This window comes from Hypanus sabinus, chromosome 29 (assembly GCF_030144855.1).
Source record: "Hypanus sabinus isolate sHypSab1 chromosome 29, sHypSab1.hap1, whole genome shotgun sequence".
Classification (NCBI taxonomy): domain Eukaryota; kingdom Metazoa; phylum Chordata; class Chondrichthyes; order Myliobatiformes; family Dasyatidae; genus Hypanus; species Hypanus sabinus.
In genome coordinates this window covers 29,303,125-29,320,613 of record NC_082734.1, presented here as the reverse complement: position 1 = coordinate 29,320,613, position 17,489 = coordinate 29,303,125, and the positions used below count along the sequence as shown (strand labels likewise).

Genomic DNA, 17,489 nt, shown 5'->3' with positions numbered 1-17,489 from the left:
ATGAATGAATGTCTGAGGATTTGTAGCAGTGTACAGGGTTTCAAGTTCTTGGACTCAAGCACCACTGGTAATCTGGAGGTTACTACTCTGGACATCTTTCTCGTCAGCCTCTTTCTTCACTCCATATACTCACTGCGTAGGATATCTTCCCATTTTCTGCCCCTGGCATTGATGCCAATATGTACCATGACCTCTGGCTCTTCACCCTTCCCCTTGAGAATATACTGCAGCCACTCCAATACATCCTGGACCCTAGCAGCCAGGAAGCAACACACAATCTCCTTTCTGACCTCTATAACTATCGCACTGCCTGACTTTAAGTGTCTTGGCCTGAAACATCAATGTTTACTCCTTTCCATAGATGCTGCCTGGCCGCTGAATTCCTCCAGCAGTTTCTGTGTGTTGCTTAGATTTACAGCATCTGCAAATATTCTCATGCCTGTGAAGCCAAAGCCTTCCCACTCGATCACTGGCACACTCCAATAATAGCCACTCTGCTTGACTCAGTCTTCCTATTATTTGCACCTGAAACCAGGCTTCTTACCACGCCTGTGAAACCGGCAAAGATGGACTTGTCAAATCTGGGCCTTTTCTACACAGTCCTCTCTCCCGATTTCTGTAGGACTACGATAGTCACATTCACCGTACGTGAGCAACTGAAAAATTATAGTTGAAAATCAGTAGGTTTGTAAAAGATATTGGTTGATAGTTTGTCTCCAGAGATGGAGATAGAACAATCAAGAATGTGAAAGGAGGTGCCAGAGATGTACTAAACGAAATTAAGTGCAGGGTGGAAGTTAGAGACAATATTGATATAATTAATGAGCTCAGCATGGGTAAACGAAGCAGCACCAACACAGTGGAGGAAGAGTTGGGGAGTAAAACTGGGCAAGGTTTTGAACATAGACTTTTTTACATAGCCGACAAAGAGGCAGGCGTAGCTTGGGCCCACAATAGTGCCTCTAGCTACCACTTGAGGAACCAAAGAAAAACCTTTTCAGGATCTGTGGTAGAGATTTAAGGGCTGGGTTAAATCCATGTATTGAGAATTGGTTTATACTATAGATTAACAGACCCTGGTGAGTAAATTAAAGTTTGTGATCTACTCCAGGTTCGCGGAATTGAAATGCGGTTGTTTTGCTGATACCTTGTCTGTTTCATTTCCTGTGATTCAAACTGTGTGTGATTCCCTTACTCTGACTTTGTAGATATTTTGGGAAAGCACTGTCAGATGTCAGTAATCTGGGACACTGCTGCCACCAAACAGGAGATGGAGAAACCCTTGCAGCTGGTTTACAACAAGGATGGGAAGCTGCAACTTAACCCAGAGGCTCTGAAGGTTCTCCAGTCCATTGAGGATCCAATGGTTGCTGTAGCTATGGTTGGTGCTGCTCGTACAGGGAAGTCCTACCTCATGAACTGTCTCGCGGGAGACAAGAAGGGTAAGGGCAGTGGCTGTAAACTTCCACCTCTAACCTTTCACTATCTGTCTTGCAGAAATCATCCTGAGACCTGGGACACACAGAGTACACTTGCATTGTCAAGCTGTCAGTAGTGGGAGATGTACTAGAGACATCCATTGGTGTCACTTTGGTGTTCCCATCACTGTTTTGGCCAATGGATCTAGAGAGGTCTGGGGAATTTAAAATGCATGCTTGCTTCATATCTCAGATGCTGAGAGCACACTGGGTCTTGTTCATGGCAATCAGAGTTACTTGCTGTAAAACTGACTCTACACTAACCATCAATCATTCTTTTTCATGAATTCTACAAAATCCCTTTTTTAATTCCCATGCTCCCATCAATTTCATCCAAACCCTATCCCTCACTCAAAAATGTGCATATCTTTGGGCTATGAACATAATAGATTCACTTTTCTACTCACAAACTTTACCTTTCTGTCTCTCTCACTCTGCAGGATTCTCAGTGGATTCAACCACACAGACTCACGCCAAAGGAATCTGGATGTGGTGTCGCTCCCTCCCTGAGAGACCCAATGAGGTCCTCCTGTTGTTGGACACTGAGGGTCTGGAAGATCCTGAGGTCAGTCCCTTCTTTACAACTATCCCCCTCCTCAGAACAGTGGTTTCATTACCAAATGGGTAACCCACAGAGGAATGACCCACAGACCAGAGTACAAATCTCACCACAGGCAGTGTTAATGATTAAGTGCTGTTTACAATCTAGATTTAAAGTAAAAATGAAATAATTAACTAACATTGTCATCTCAGGTTCATTCTGAGCTTCAGGGAAGAATTCTGCTGTATTTTCCATTTGAACTGTATGTAGTCCAAGACCATTACCCTCTCCAAGCCCTGTCCCCACTCACCCCAATTCCCATCCCCATACTCCCAGGTGAAATGGATGTTAAGGTACCATGACAGTGTATTCACACCAGCACTGTTGTGGTGAGCACTGGCAGAGACTCTGTCTGTAAGGCTTCCCTTGGCCATACACCTGCCACTGGTGGCATTGACAGGAAGGATGCTGTGGAGGGAAGCCTCACCCACCAATCTCTGTAAGCACTGAGCATGAACCACCTAGAACTGGGATGCTTATTTATTCAACTGATCTCTGAGCGGGAGCTCTCACTAACCGCTCGTCTGTTCTACTTGCAGGGAGACATCGACAATGATAATTCCATCTATACACTGGCTATCCTTCTGAGCAGCATCCTCATTTACAATGGTCAAAAAAACATCGACCAGCGATCCCTGCAATACTTACAGTATCCTTCACTGGTGTCTCTCAGTCCTTCTCATTCAGGGTGATATCTCTACAGTGACCTATGTCTCTCAGTTCCTCTCTCTCGGGTATAAATACTGTGACCAATGTTTCTCAGTCCCATTCTCTTGGGGAGATATTGTAGTCTGATCAATTTATCTCAGTCCGTCTCTCTCAGTGGGATATCTGTGCACTGCCTGATGTTCCTCTGCCCCTTACTTCTGGCATATTTCTTTTGTACACTGACCATTGTCTCTCAACCACAGAGTCATTGAGTTATACAGCAGGAAAACTATCCCTTCAGCCATGCTTCTCCAAACCGACTAAAATGTATTCACAACCTGATCCCATTTTCCAGTACATTCCCATATTGCTCTGAATTCTCGTCATCTTCAGACCTGTCCACATATTTCATAAATGTGTCTAATATACATGCCTCACCCATTTCCTCTGCTAGCTGGTTCAATATAATCACCACCCTCTATGTATAAATAATTACATCTCAGTTATTTATTAATCCTTTCACTCTAGCCATAATACTATATCCTGTAGTTTTCATTTCCTCAACCTTGCAAACAAAGACCACAGACCCTATGAATGTCCTTCATGATTTTGTTATTACAGCTGTGAGATCACCCCTCAATCTTCTATCCTCCAAAGAAGAAAGGCCACGGTGTCTAACCTCTCATTTTTATGACTCCTGGCAACATCCTTCAACAGTTTCTTTACTCTCATTTTGGTTTAATCTAACCCTGCTACAACCACATGATCAGAACTGTACACAGTACTCCAAGTGTGACTACACCAATGTTCTGTACAATCGTGGTGTAACCACCCATTTCAAACTTAGTGCACTAACTGCCCTGTGCCGTTCAGCCTCTCTCTCTCTCTCTCTCTCTCTCTCTCTCTCTCTCTCTCTCTCTCTCTCTCTCAGGGGGAAATCTGGGGACCAGTGAATCTCATTTCTTCTCTTTCTCGGGGCAGATCTGTACAGTGACTGACATTCCACACTATTTTCCTGCCAACACTTCATTCCTTTATCCTTGATGTCATTCCTAGTTTTGTGACTGAAATGTCGAAGCAGATCCTGTTGAAGTCCCAGCCCAATGTTTGTGACAGTTGGGACTTCGTCCGTTTCTTCCCTGAATTTGTCTGGCTGATCCGTGATTTGACACTGGATATGCACATTGATGGGGAAGATGTGACTCCAAATGAGTACCTGGAGCACAGCCTGAAACTGGACTGTGAGTATGTGGCAGTGCCAGTCTCTGAAGAGATGGGGCAAACTTGGAAAGGGGCCAGAGAAGGGAGGGAGCAGAGGGGAATTCAATGTGTGAGGGGGTGGTGGAGGAAGGGGCAGCCCATTACCTTTGATGATCTGTGCTCAAACTCTCCAGTGTCTCCCCAACCCTTCACATCTCTCACTCCCCACTTACTCTGCATTCCCCTGCCCTGTTCATATTCATATATCCTCAAAATTCCCTGGAGGGTTACATAATTGGGAGAAATGTGGATAATTCACAACCACTGACTTTGTATTGGGATTTCTCTTGTGATGACATTGTTACATAAGGAGTTTCAGGGCATTTTTGGTGTTTAGGTTTTGGAGTTTAATAAAATGTGTTACAGGTTTCATTAAACTTTAAACACCTCACTTTGTTTTGTTTGCGAAAACCTACAACCAATTCCCATGACCTCACAATTCCCTGGAATAACCTGATGCCAGGGTACAGTGTCCTCTGGTTTGAAGGTATAAATGCACCATTCCCATCCAGCTGACAACTCCTTCCCATCACAGTTTCACATGATTGGCAGGGTGCCACACTCAATCAATATGATTCACCGCTACACTGTACGACACCAATGTCACATCATTCTCCTCCATGACAAGTCACCCATGACCCAACAGCAATGCAATGCCCCTCCCACACATCCTGTCCCTCACCATTACTGTGTCTCCTCTGTTTCCTTCCTGTCCTTCCCCTATTCCTCTGGGTAACAGTCACCATGCTGGGAATGGGAGAACAGACTCAGTAAGGGTGATTCCTGCCTGAATCCTAGTTCTTTTTTTCCAGGTGAGATCAGTGAGCAGGATAAGGAATATAATGAACTCCGCAGGTATATCCGCAATCATTTTCCCTCACGTTGCTGCTTTGCATGTCCCACTCCCACATTCCGGAAAAAACTCAAGCAGCTCCAGGAACTGGAGTACAAGGATCTGGATGAGGATTTTGTCAAGGAGCGGCAGAAACTCATCAATTACATTCACACCCACAAGAAAGTCAAGAGAGTTCTTGGAGGTCAGCTGGTCACGGGCAGGAGTGAGTAACCGGGCAAAACTTCACCACCTCTCTTCAGTATAAAACACTAACCTGGCATGAGAAAATGTGCAGATGCTGGAATTCTGAAGCAACACACACAAAATGCTGGAGGAACTCAGCAGGCCAGGCAACATCAATGGAAAAGAGTGGACAATCAATGTTTTGTGCCAAGCCCTTTCATCAGGACTGGAAAGGAAGGGGAGATATTTAGAATAAGGAAATGGGGTGGGGAGGAGGGAGAAGGACAAGTTGGCAGGAGATAGGTGAAAGTGAGAGAGGGGTAGCTATAAAGTAAGGAGCTGGGAAGTCAATTGGTGAAAGAGATAACGGGCTAGAGAAAGGGGTATCTGATAGGAGAGGACTGGAGACCATAGAAAAAAGGGAAGGGGGAGGAGCACCAGATGGAGGTGATGGGCAGGTGAGAAGAGAAGCAGTGAGAGGGAAATAAGAATATGGAGTGGTGAAAGAGACAGGGGTGGTGGCAATTACTGGAAGTTCAAGAAATTGATGTTCATGGCATCAGGTTGCACACCTTCACTCCGTCTGCCACCAAAAGCAAGATTTCCTGGTGGTCACCTATTTCAATTCTACCTCCCATTCCCTTTTCAACATGTCAGTACATTGCCTTCTCTGTTGTCATGATGAGGCCAGTTTATATTCAGTCTGTGTGGCTTCCAACCTGATGGCATGAACATAAATTTCTTGAACTTCTTACTTGCCCATCATCTCCCTCTGTTGCTCCTCCCCCTTCCCTTTCTTCCATGGTCATCCTCCTACTCTATCCCTTTATCTCTTTCACCAATCAACTTCCCAGCTCTTAAAGTCACCCCCCTCGTCCTCTCCTAGTATGACCTATCACTTGCCACCTTGGACTTCTTACTGACTCCTTCCCAACCTTCTTATTCTGCTATCACCCCTTCCTTTCTATTCATTATGTAGGGTCTTGGCTCAAAATACACACCTGGAATGGGAATATACAATTTGAGTACATGGGATTGTGGATAGTGAGATTGAATGGGAAGGTATTGGGATCCCATTGGAAGTGTATACAATGGAAGGGAATGGGAAATGGGCTGAAATCCAATTGGAAGTGTGTACAATTGATGTGAATGTGAAGGGGTGGGATCGCACTGGGAATACTGATGATACAAATGTGTAGGATGGTGTGGGATACTAGCATGAGGGTAGAGGGTAGAAGTGAATGGAAAGAGATAGAGTCCACTGTGAGTGAATGGGAAAAGGGTGGGTTCAAATTGGTAATATCAACTTTGGTATTGAATGAAAAGGATTGGGAGTATTGACTGTGGGATTGGATGGGAAAATCTAGTCCCATTGGGATCATGGACTGTGGAAGTGAATGGGAGCAGGGTGGGGGTCCCATTGGGAGCATAGACTGTGGGATTGAATGGGAAAGGGCTGGGGTCCTATTGGGAGTATGAATGATGGGAGAGAATAGGATCCCATAGGAAGTAAATGAGAAACGGTTGGGTACATTGGGATATGGAGAGTGGGAATTGAGAGTGTGATCAGATCTCTAGGCACTGACCTCCAGAAACATCCCACACAGGATTTGTTGAATTGATCAAGATGTACGTGGACATGATGGCGGATGGGGTCCTACCGTGTGCGGAGAACTGTGTCGCCAAATTAGCGGAGGTGGAAAATGAAGCAGCAGTAGATGAAGCCTTCAAATTCTATGATAATGAAATGAGAATAATCTCAAAATCTGACTGTCTTACTATGAGCAAGCTCATAGAGAATTACAATATGAAGAGCAGAGAGGCATTCAATATCTTCCATAAAAGATCTATGAATAACAACTGTGGAAAATACATCCAACAGCTGGAGGTGAGCTTCTAATATTCGATGATTACCAACTGTCTCATCTCTGAACACCAGTCACTGGACCCAACCCATACAGACATATACTGAGAGACAGAGAGCATAGATAACATCCTGAAAGTGAGGGACTGAGGGACACCAGATAGTATTATTGCTCCAAGTGAGAGTGGTGAAGACACACTGGTTTGTATATAGATCACTTCTTGTCAGTGTAGAGATCTCTCCCTGAGAGAGAGCAACTCAGAGACACAGTCAGTGTGCAGATCTCCCCTAAGAGAGAGGGACTGAGAGACACTGGTCTGTGTACAATACTTGGTATCCTACTTTACTGTTCATCTTTCCTTCAATCCCAGAGGAAGATGCATTCCACTTACAAGTCTGTCATGGCCAAGATCAAGGAAACCTCACAAGAGCAATGTAAAATACATCTAGCAAAAGAATTGGCATCAATAAAAGGAAACCTGGCATCTGGATATTACCAGAGGGATGATGGTTTCCAGGAGCTGAAGGAGGATCTTGATAAGGCCATCAAGGAGTATGAAGAAAAGACCAAGGACGAAATGGAGGTGTGTTCAATATATTACAGCAAGGAATTTACTTTTCAATTCTCATAGCTTTTCTTTCCTCTGCCCTGCATGGATTCAGAAAACCCCCCTCTGCCTCCTTCCATGTCACCCAAAAAATGTGAATTTGCTTTCCTCTCTCTGACATCTGGAATGGGATTAACTTGATGGAGTGAGTCTGTGATTAGGTAACCAGTTATGGCAGGCTATGGGAGGAGTTTCATTGGGTGCGGTTTGTCAGTGATGGGGGTTAGTGCCTGTGAGGTTGTGGAAGGGGTTTCTGTGGGAAGGAAGAGTGTGTGATGGAGGAGATGTTCATGGGATGTGAGTAGTTTCACTGGGTGGAGGGGCAGTAACAGGGCAGAGAATCCATGGGCTGTGGAAATTACCTTTTAATGCCAGTTTTCAAACACTTTCAATCTATCCCTTAAAAAAAAACTTAACCTTCTGCTTCCACTGTGCTTCGATGGAGAGAGTTCCAAAATTCAGTCATGCACTGGGAGAAAAATGTTTGTCTCGTATCTCTGTTGATCAAGCTATCTGTTTCTCTAACTCAGCTTTGTGAATCATGACCATCTCCCATACTCTACCCATCCAGTCTGTGACTTCTAGTTCTGGGATTTTCCACAGAAGTGTCTAGTCACAACCTTTCCTACCTTCTCTAATAAGGTAATCTGTCCTTCCAGGTATCAGTCCAGGAACTCATCTCTGAACTGCTTCCAGTGTGTTATTGATAAAGGAGACCTGTTCTATCCATATTCCACATGTAATCTCACAAAAACCTGATTTAACTGAAGATTTTCTATTTTACTTTTGTTACACACTCTCTTTCCCACTTACTTGCACACAAACATTTTGTGAACCTTGCACCAGGACCCCAGATCCCTCTACATCTCAGAACTTAATTAACTCTCCCATTTGGTTAATATGCTTCTACTTATCTTTCTGCTGTAATGGATATTTTGCATTATCCCACATTGTGCTTGATTTGCCTGATCCTCAAACATTCACAGAACCCACCTCTATTCTTCGTCACCTCTGTGTGTCATTCTTACAACTTGTCCTTGTGTCACCTAAAAAATTTCTGCCTCCATCCAAGACCACAATATAAATTGTATATAGTCTCCAATCATGGTCTTACTAGTTTCCTGTAGATTGGGAAGAGGAGTTTCCTAATTGTGTATCAATCCCCAGCACTAGATGTTTGACAGTGAGAACCTGTCTCTGGTCCCTTGTGGACAGGTGTGGTGGGAGAGAACTGGACGTGAATGATTGTATCTTCTCTTCTCTGTAGGGGTGTGCTGTCCTGACCCACTTCCTGAAAGAGGAAAAACATCATCTAGACCAAATACAAAAGATGGACAGCAAGCTGGGAAAGGAAGAAAACCTTGTCTCTGGTGAGAAAATAAATAAAATGCTCAAAGAACTGTGGGATTGTAGGAAGTAAGGCAGTAAAAAGAGGAGAGCTCAGTGGGGGGGGGGGGGGTGGGGAGAAGGGCTGGAGATACTGGGAGGCATGGGATACCAGGAGTGAATGGGGTAGTATGGTAGAAAATGAGGAGCAGTAGGACACAGTGGTGGCATGAAATAATAACATTACAGTGGCAAAGGCAGTAAACACAAATATCCAATGCATGTTAGAATAGATCAGTAGGTGTGATCAGCAACACTGGGGCTCCACAAGGGACTGTCCTGTCTCCCCTTCTCTTCACCATCTACACCTTGGACTTCAACTACTGCACAGAGTCTTGCCACCTTCAGAAGTTTTCTGATGACTCTGTCATAGTTGGATGCATCAGCAAGGGAGATGAGACTGAATACAGGGCAATGGTGGGAAACTTTGTCACATGGTGTGAGCAGAATCATCTGCAGCTAAATGTGAAAAAGACTAAAGAGCTGGTGCTGGACCTGAGGAGGGCTAAGGCACCAGTGAGCCCTGTTTCCATCCAAGGGGTCATTGTGGACATGGTGGGGGATTACAAATACCTGGGGATATGAATTGACAATAAACTGTACTGGTCAAAGAACACTGAGGCTGTCTACAAGAAGGGTCAGAGCTGTCTCTACTTCCTGAGGAGACTGAGGTCCTTTAACATCTGCTGGATGATGCTGAGGATGTTCTACAGGTCTGTGGTGGCCAGTGTTTGCTGTTGTGTGTTGAGGCAGCAGGCTGAGGGTAGCAGACACCAACGGAATAAAAAAACTCATTCGTAAGGCCAGTGATGTTGTGGGGGTGGAACTGGACTCTCTGACTGAGGTGTCTGAGAAGAGGATGCTGTCCAAGTTGCATGCCATCTTGGACAATGACTCCCATCCACTCCATAATGTACTGGTTAGGCACAGGAGTACATTCAGCCAGAGACTCATTCCACCGAGATGTAACACTGAGCGTCATAGGAAGTCATTCCTGCCTGTGGCCATCAAACTTTACAACTCCTCCCTCGGAATGTCAGACACCCTGAGCCAATAGGCTGGTCCTGGACTTATTTCCATGGCATGATTAACCTGTTATTATTTAATTATTTATGGTTTTATATTGCTATATTTCTTCACTATTCTTAGTTGGTGCGGCTGTAATGAAAACCTCGGGATCAATAAAGTATGTCTGTCTGAATAGGACTTGCTTATTGAGTAGATAGATCAAATTATTCCAGACAATCTTGAGGAGGATTATGTAGAATGCATCTGTGATAGCTTTCTGAAACAGTGTGTTACTGAACCTACAAGAGAATCCACTATCTTTTTCTCATCCTGGGTAACGAGAGTGGAGAATGATCTTGTAGTTAGAGATCATCTGGGAAAGGGTGATCAGAGTATAATTAATTCCTCATACAAATGGAGGGTCAATAGTTTGATCAAAAACCTGGTGAATTGTGCTGAAACAAAGGTGAATACAATAGGATGAGAGAGGATTTGGACAATGTAGATTAGAAACACAGGCTACATGGTGGGACAGTGGCTGCTGGAGTGGGATCCCAGTACTTACACTGATCATGGCTGTGGGTGATGGGAATGGACAAAAGCTGTGGGACACTGACCCCTCTCATGCGGCAAAATAATGGTGCTCCAGTGGTTAGGAGAATTCCCAGTGATTGTGGACAGTCTGCCCATTTCATAACGATGAATAATTTCCCTGGACTTGTTTACAGGGTTCAGAAACTGTGCAAAGGGTTGCAGTGAGGAGACTTGTTCCTTTTTACCTCAGGATGTGGCTCCATATGGACTTTCAAAGCCAGGAACAATGAGGACATCCTTTAGTCTGACCCCTGATGAGGAGAGGGTCCCTCCCCTGTGGTCACCACAGGATCAGACTCCCCTGAGTTGTCTGAGGATTCCTCCACCACTGATCCTGGGGTTAGGATAGTGTTGGAGATGGGACAAGCTGGTGGCAGATTTACTGCAGAGTGAGGAATGCATGTGTCAGCGATGAGTGGCTTCTGCCTGGAGAGAGACAGGTACTTGTAGTAGTTGGGGGTTTTGGTGTCCATTGACTGTGAGAAGATGGACTGTTGTGTGACTTGTATGATAACTCCTCTCATCCTAGATCCTGCAATAAGCCTCCACTGGCTATTGACTTTAGGTTGGAAATGGCAGAGCTCACGGGGTGTGTCTGTAACATTCTCCAATACACCTGCTGCTGTGCTCGGACAACCACCGGTTGTGGACAAAGCTCATTCTATCATACATGTGGGCAGGGTCCACATACTGGAACTTTAACAGGCTGGAGAACAGCCCATTTGCAAGGTCTGTTCTGACTTAGAAGGACAGCAGAGGAGCTCCCCTCTCCAAGGGTCATGGGCAAAGCTGACATTTGTCTCTTCTGTCAGGAGTATATCTGGGTGCTGACCAACGAGTAGAGAAGATTGAGGAAGAGGACAGAGATGAGACTTTAAAAATGTTGTTGTTGATTGCATGTATATTTGTAAACAATAATCTGAGCAATATCTAAAAATCTTTGTTAGAAGCAAAACAGTTTGAACACTGATGTCCTTCTTCAAAGAAAGGGATTCCCTCCCTCCTTTATTGATCCTGACCTCACCCACATCTCTTCCATTTCCAGATTATTCACACTTACCCCATCTTCCTGCAACCTGTAACAGTGATACAGTTATTCTTGTCCTTGCCCACCACCCCAGGAGTCTCCGCATTCATCTCATCATCCTCTGCAACTTGCACCATCTCCAATGGGATCCTACCACTAAACATATCTTTGCATCCCCCTCCCTCTGCTTTCCACAGGAATCCCTCCCACCACAATTCCTTTATCCATTCATCCCCATGGACCCCCAAATAATACCGTCCTCCATGCAAGCAGCCTAAGTGCCCATACACCTCCATCATCTCATTCACGGCCCCAAACAGTCCTCCCAGGTGGGGCAACGCTATAGCTGTGCATCTGCTGAAGTCGTCTATTGCTTTTGGTGCTCCAGATCTGGCCTCCTTTACAATGGCGAGACCCATCGTAAACTGGGGGACTGCTTTGTCAATCATCTCTGCAACAGCCGCCTCTAGCAGGTCTTCCCAGTGGCCAAACAATCTCATTCCGTTTCCCATTCCTGTTCTGACATGTTGGTCCATGGCCTCCTCTTGTGACAAGAAGAGGCCAGGCCACCCTCAGGGTGCAGGAACAACACCTTATGTCATGTCTGGTAAGCCTCCAACCTGATGGCATGGATATCGATTTCTCCTTCTGATAAACAAACATCCCCCCTCCCCCACTCCTTCTAATCCCCACTCTGATCTTTTACTTCTGTCACTTGCCTGTTACTACCCTAAGTTCTCTCCTCCTTCCCTTTCTCCTATGGTCCACTTTCCACTCCTATCAGATTGCTTCCTTTCCAGCCCTTGACCTTTCCCACCCACCTGGATTCACCTATCACCTTTGAGATAGTATCTTTACCTTTCCCCTCCTCCATATTCTTATTTTGGCACCTTCCCCCTTCCTCCTCAGTCCTGAAATTGGGACTCTGCTGAAACGTTGATGGTCTATTCATTTCCATAGATGCTGTCTGACATGCTGAGTTCCTCCAGCATTTTCTGTGTGTTGTCTTGGGCTGAACAGTGAATGAATCTCCCTCTGAATGTCCTGTCACACACATCTCAAGAAATGACCACTTCAACACTCTCTGCATGGACTAACCAATTCATCCTCTGCCCCTTTTGTCAGCTTGGGAAGAGGAACTCTCAAGGGTGAAACAGGAGATGAAGAAGATGGAGCAGGAGAGGAAGGCGGCTGAGGAATGCAGGCATAAGGAGATCAAGCAGCAGATCAGGAAGAGGATTGAGGAGGGTAAAAAGTGCAGTGAGGAGGAACTGAAGGAAGCCATGGAGCATACGAGGAGTGAGATGGAGAAATACAAAGTCGAAGGCAGGGAGGAGGATGCCGAAAGGGCTCAGCAGAGATACGAGTACCTGAAAAAGAAATATGAAGAGCCAACAGAATGGAGTTTCATGAATTTCATGAAATTTATAAGGGAGCATGCTCCTGATATTATTGATGTGCTCATGATTGTGATGGTTGCTGTAGCAGAATACAGAAGGGTGTCATCATAAAAGATGCGTACATTTAGAAATGTGCCCACAGCACCAACCCTGTGACGTCCCAAACAGCTTCCGACCACCCCCCCCCCAGTCTGATCAATGAACTAGACCCCAAATATTGTCTGCCCCACACATTTCACATCCAATCCCCAGCCTGATCTTGCGGCGCACACACTGGAACATTTAAAGCGGGGTCAGGAATTCCCCCCCAGTTTATCCAGCTGGTGAATATCAGAACCCCAGGGATGTGAATGAGATCATCATTTCCCTAATCCCAGTAATATGTCCCACTCACTAAATCTTCTACCACAATCCATGGACACTCACCCTCACTTTCTAAATCCCCTCTCTCAGCCCACAGACACTCACCCCCATCACTGAATCCATTCTCAGAGCCCACAGACATTCACCCACATGACCAACTATCCCCACTCACTGAATCCTCTCCCGCAGCACCAATCTCCCCAATCAGCAATGTCACCACCCATCACATCCTCTTTCACAGTCCATGGACATTCTGCTCCATCACTGACTGCCCTCACCCACTGAACCTCCCCCCACAGTCCATGGACGCTCTTCCCAATCACTCTCCCGCCATCCACCAAACAGATTCCTGCCACTTCACAGACACTCTCTCCAATTACCAACTACCTCACCTCACAGAATTGCTTTGCATGTTCAATGTATGGTCTCTATCATAACCACTACCACGTAACAACTCAGTTAGTCCTCTCCCACATCTGATGGGAACACTGTCCAATAACCTGCTCTCCCCACCCACCGAAGCCACCCCACAATCTCGCAGACTGTCTCCCTCATCATCAAATCCCCCACCGACTGAATCCCCTCACACAGCCTACAGACACTCCTCCCAATGACCAGCTCTCCCCACCCACTAAATCCACTCCTGCAGGTCAAGGACATTCTTACCCACCCATTGAATTCGCCCCCACGACCATAGCGCATGAACACTCTCCCCACTCATTGAATCCTTTCCACAAGTCAGGGACATTCATTCCTAACCACTGAATCCCCTCCTGCAGCCCTTGGACACTCTCCCCAACCCATTTAATTCCCTCCCACAGCCCATGGACATTTCCCCTCAATACTTACCCCACTCCCGTCACCCACTGAATCCTCTATTTTGTTGGTGGGGGTGGGAATAAAGGAATTGTTGACGCTGGGTCAAGATCATATATTAGAACTGATAGAGGTGTCCTTAGCACCGGGTCTCTGCCAAAAATGTCAACCATTCCGTTCCTACAACAGATGCTGCTTGATCCACAGAGTTCCTCCAACAGATCATTGCTTTATATAAGTTGAAGAATCGTTTTCTTTAATAGATATGGTAAGTAACATAGATGTTAATTTTAACTTTTCTTTTTTTAATAAGTAAGTGATCTTTCCAATTAGCCAAATAAATATAACTGCAAGAACAAGAATCAAGATATGTGAATTATAACCCAGATCTTTGTAGATAAGAATAAAGATTATTGTTTCAAAGGTTCGTTTATTTATCTCTGCAGTATAGAATTCTGAGATTCCTCTTCTCCAGATAGACACAAAACAAAGATAAACCTTAGAAGTCAGTTCAGTGAAAATCAGCCAGCTTCCCCCCAAACAAAACAAGAACAGCAACCTGATCATCAAAATCCCAAACCCCCTCCTGTCGTATGAAGCACAAGAAGAACATCAGCCCCAAGTCCCTCTCCCCTGCACAAATCTGATGGAAACACAATATGAACATTGACATCCAAACCTCCCTCCCCTCATATAAAATGCAACAAGAACATTGGCTTTCATATCCCTCTCGTCCACATAAACACAGCAAGAATATCAAACCCCCAGACCCCATCACACAACAAAAAATGCCACAAGAACATCTACCCCCAAATCCTCCACCACCCATGTTAGGGAAAAATTTGCAAAGGAGTTACAGTCAAAGTTGGTCACAAGTAAATTGGACATGTACTTTGAAGAAGCTAGTGAATACACTTATTCATGAATAAGGGAGGATGTGGCTCACCAACAGTGTGATTGCCAGTCTTCCAAAGAGCAATAGTCACAGCCTTTTTTTATACATTAATCCTATGTAATTTTTGATATTCCACAAAAGGTGAGAGACACCAGCCAAAAGCCAGTCTGTATTGTCCCACAGCCTTTGGTATTTCCACAATTCATAGAACATAGAAAACCTACAGCATAATACAGGCCCTTTGGCTCATAATGTTGTGCTGAACATGTACAGTATTTACTTTAGAAATTACCTCGGGTTACCCATAGCCCTGTATTTTTCTCCATGTACCTATCCAGGAGTCTCTTAAAAGACCCTATTATATCTGCCTCCACCACTGTCACTGGCAGCCCATTCCATGCATTGACCTTTCTTTGCGTAAAAACCTTACCCCTGACAGCTCCTCTATACCTACTTCCAAGTGACTTGAAACTCTGCCCGCTCGCACTAGCCATTTCAGCCCTTGGATAAAGCCTCTGACTATCCACACAACCAGTGCCTCTCATCATCTTACACACCTCTATCAGTTCACCTCTCATCCTCCATTGCTCCAAGGAGAAAAGGCCAAGTTCACTCAACCTATTCTCATAAGACATGCTTGCCAATCCAGACAACATTCTTGTAAATCTCCTCTGCACCCTTTCTATAGTTTCTACATCCTTCCTGTAGTGAGGTGACAAGGACTGAGCGCAGTACTCCCAAGTGGGGTCTGACCAGAGTCCTATAGAGCTGAAACATTAGTTCTTGGATTTTGAACTCAGTCCCACAGTTGAAGGACAACACACCATATGCCTTCTTATAAACACTGTCAACTTGCACAGCAGCTTTTAGTGTCCTGTGGATAAGAACTCCGAGATCTCACTGATCCTCCACACTGCCAAGAGTCTTACCAATAATATTATATTCTGTCTTCAAATTTCATCTACCAAAATGAACAAGCTCACACTTATCTAGGTTGAACTCTGTCTGTCACTTCTGAGCCCATTTCCACATCCTATATGTGGCATGCTATAACCTCTGACAACCTTCCAGATTATTCACAACACCCCAACAACAAACCCCTGTGTCAACAGCAAACTTACTAACCTACCATTCTACTTCCTCATCCAGGTCATTGATATAAATTACAAAGAAGAGGGGTCCCAGAGCAGATCCCTGCAGAACACCACTGATCACTGCCCCCCATGCAGAGTATGAACCATCTAAAACCACCTTTTGTCTTCTGTGGGCAAACCACTTCTAGATCCACAAAGCAAGGTCTCCTTGGATTGCATGCCTTAGTATGTTCTGAATGAGCCTTGCGTGGGAACCTTATCAAATGCCTTACTGAAATCCATATGCATTACATCCACTGCTCTATCTTCATCAATGTGTTTTGTTACATCCTCAAATAATTCAATTCAGCTCAGTTCATAAGGCATGACTTATCCTTGACAAAGCCATGCTGACTATCCCTAATCAGATATGTCTCTTCATAAATCTTGCTTCTCAGGACCTTCTCCAACAACTTGCCCAGCACTGAAGTAAGACTCACTGGTCTATAATTTCTACAAATTTCTGGGTTATCTCTACTCCTTTCTTGAACAAGGGAACAACATTAGCAAACTTCCAATCCTCTGGTATTTTCCCGTCCCTATTGATGATGCAAAGATCATTGCCAGAGGTTCAGCGATCTCCTCCCTCACTTCCCACAGTAGCCTGGGGTATATCTCATATGGACCTAGCAATTTATCTAATTTAATACCTTCCAAAAGCTCCAGCACATCCTCTTTCTTAATGTCTATACACTCATGCATTTCAGTCCATTGTAAGTCATCCCCACAACTGCCAAGGTCCTTTTCACTGGTGAATAATGAAGCAAAGTATTCATTAAATACCTCCTCTAACTCCTCTGGCTCCATGCCTATTTTCCCCATTGCTCCTGATTGGTCCTATTCTCACATGGCTCATCCTCTTGTTCTTCACATACTTCTAGTATGCCTTAGGGTTTTCCTTGATCCTGTTCACCAAGGCCTTCTCATGGCCCCTTCTAACTTTCCCAATTTAATTCTTGAGCTCCTTCCTGATACCCTTGATATTTTCTAGAACTCTAGCAGTACCTAGTTTCTTGAACCTTTCATAAGCTTTTCTTTTCTTTTTAACTAGATTTTGTGTCCTTTGTACACCATGGTTCTTTCACCCTACCATCCTTCCCGTGCCTCAATGGAACATACTTACGCAAACTACCAAGTAGATGTTTCCTGAACATTTGTCACATTTCTGTTGTGCATTTCTCTGAGAGCATCTGCTCCTAATTTATGATACCAAGTTTCTGCCTAATAGCATCATATTTCCTCCTACCCCAATTAAATGTTTTCCCAAATTCCTTCTCCAGTGCTATGCTAAATGAGATAGAATTGTGATCACTCCCTCCAAAATCCTCCTCCAGCAAGAGATCTGACACCTGACCAGGTTCATTTCCCAATACCAGATCAAGTGCAGCCT

General features: G+C 44.8%; 1 protein-coding gene across 1 annotated transcript; it reads left to right on the top strand.

Moving 5' to 3' along the window:
- The first annotated feature begins 1,270 nt into the window (after positions 1-1,270).
- LOC132382801 (guanylate-binding protein 1-like) lies at positions 1,271-13,003 on the top strand. Its single transcript, XM_059953260.1, has 9 exons — positions 1,271-1,442; positions 1,919-2,043; positions 2,619-2,728; positions 3,784-3,968; positions 4,800-5,045; positions 6,613-6,893; positions 7,241-7,453; positions 8,745-8,847; positions 12,618-13,003. Exons 1-9 carry the CDS (start codon positions 1,271-1,273, stop codon positions 13,001-13,003), a joined length of 1,821 nt encoding a protein of 606 aa, XP_059809243.1.
- The last annotated feature ends 4,486 nt before the right edge of the window (positions 13,004-17,489 follow it).

Bases quoted from the DNA above. Each gene is read 5' to 3' on its own strand.
- LOC132382801 (XM_059953260.1), top strand. From the start codon at position 1,271: ATGGAGAAACCCTTGCAGCTGGTTTACAACAAGGATGGGAAGCTGCAA. The intron at 1,443-1,918 runs GTAAGGGCAGTG...CTCACTCTGCAG, and splicing joins TCTCGCGGGAGACAAGAAGG to GATTCTCAGTGGATTCAACC. The intron at 8,848-12,617 runs GTGAGAAAATAA...CCCTTTTGTCAG, and splicing joins GGAAGAAAACCTTGTCTCTG to CTTGGGAAGAGGAACTCTCA.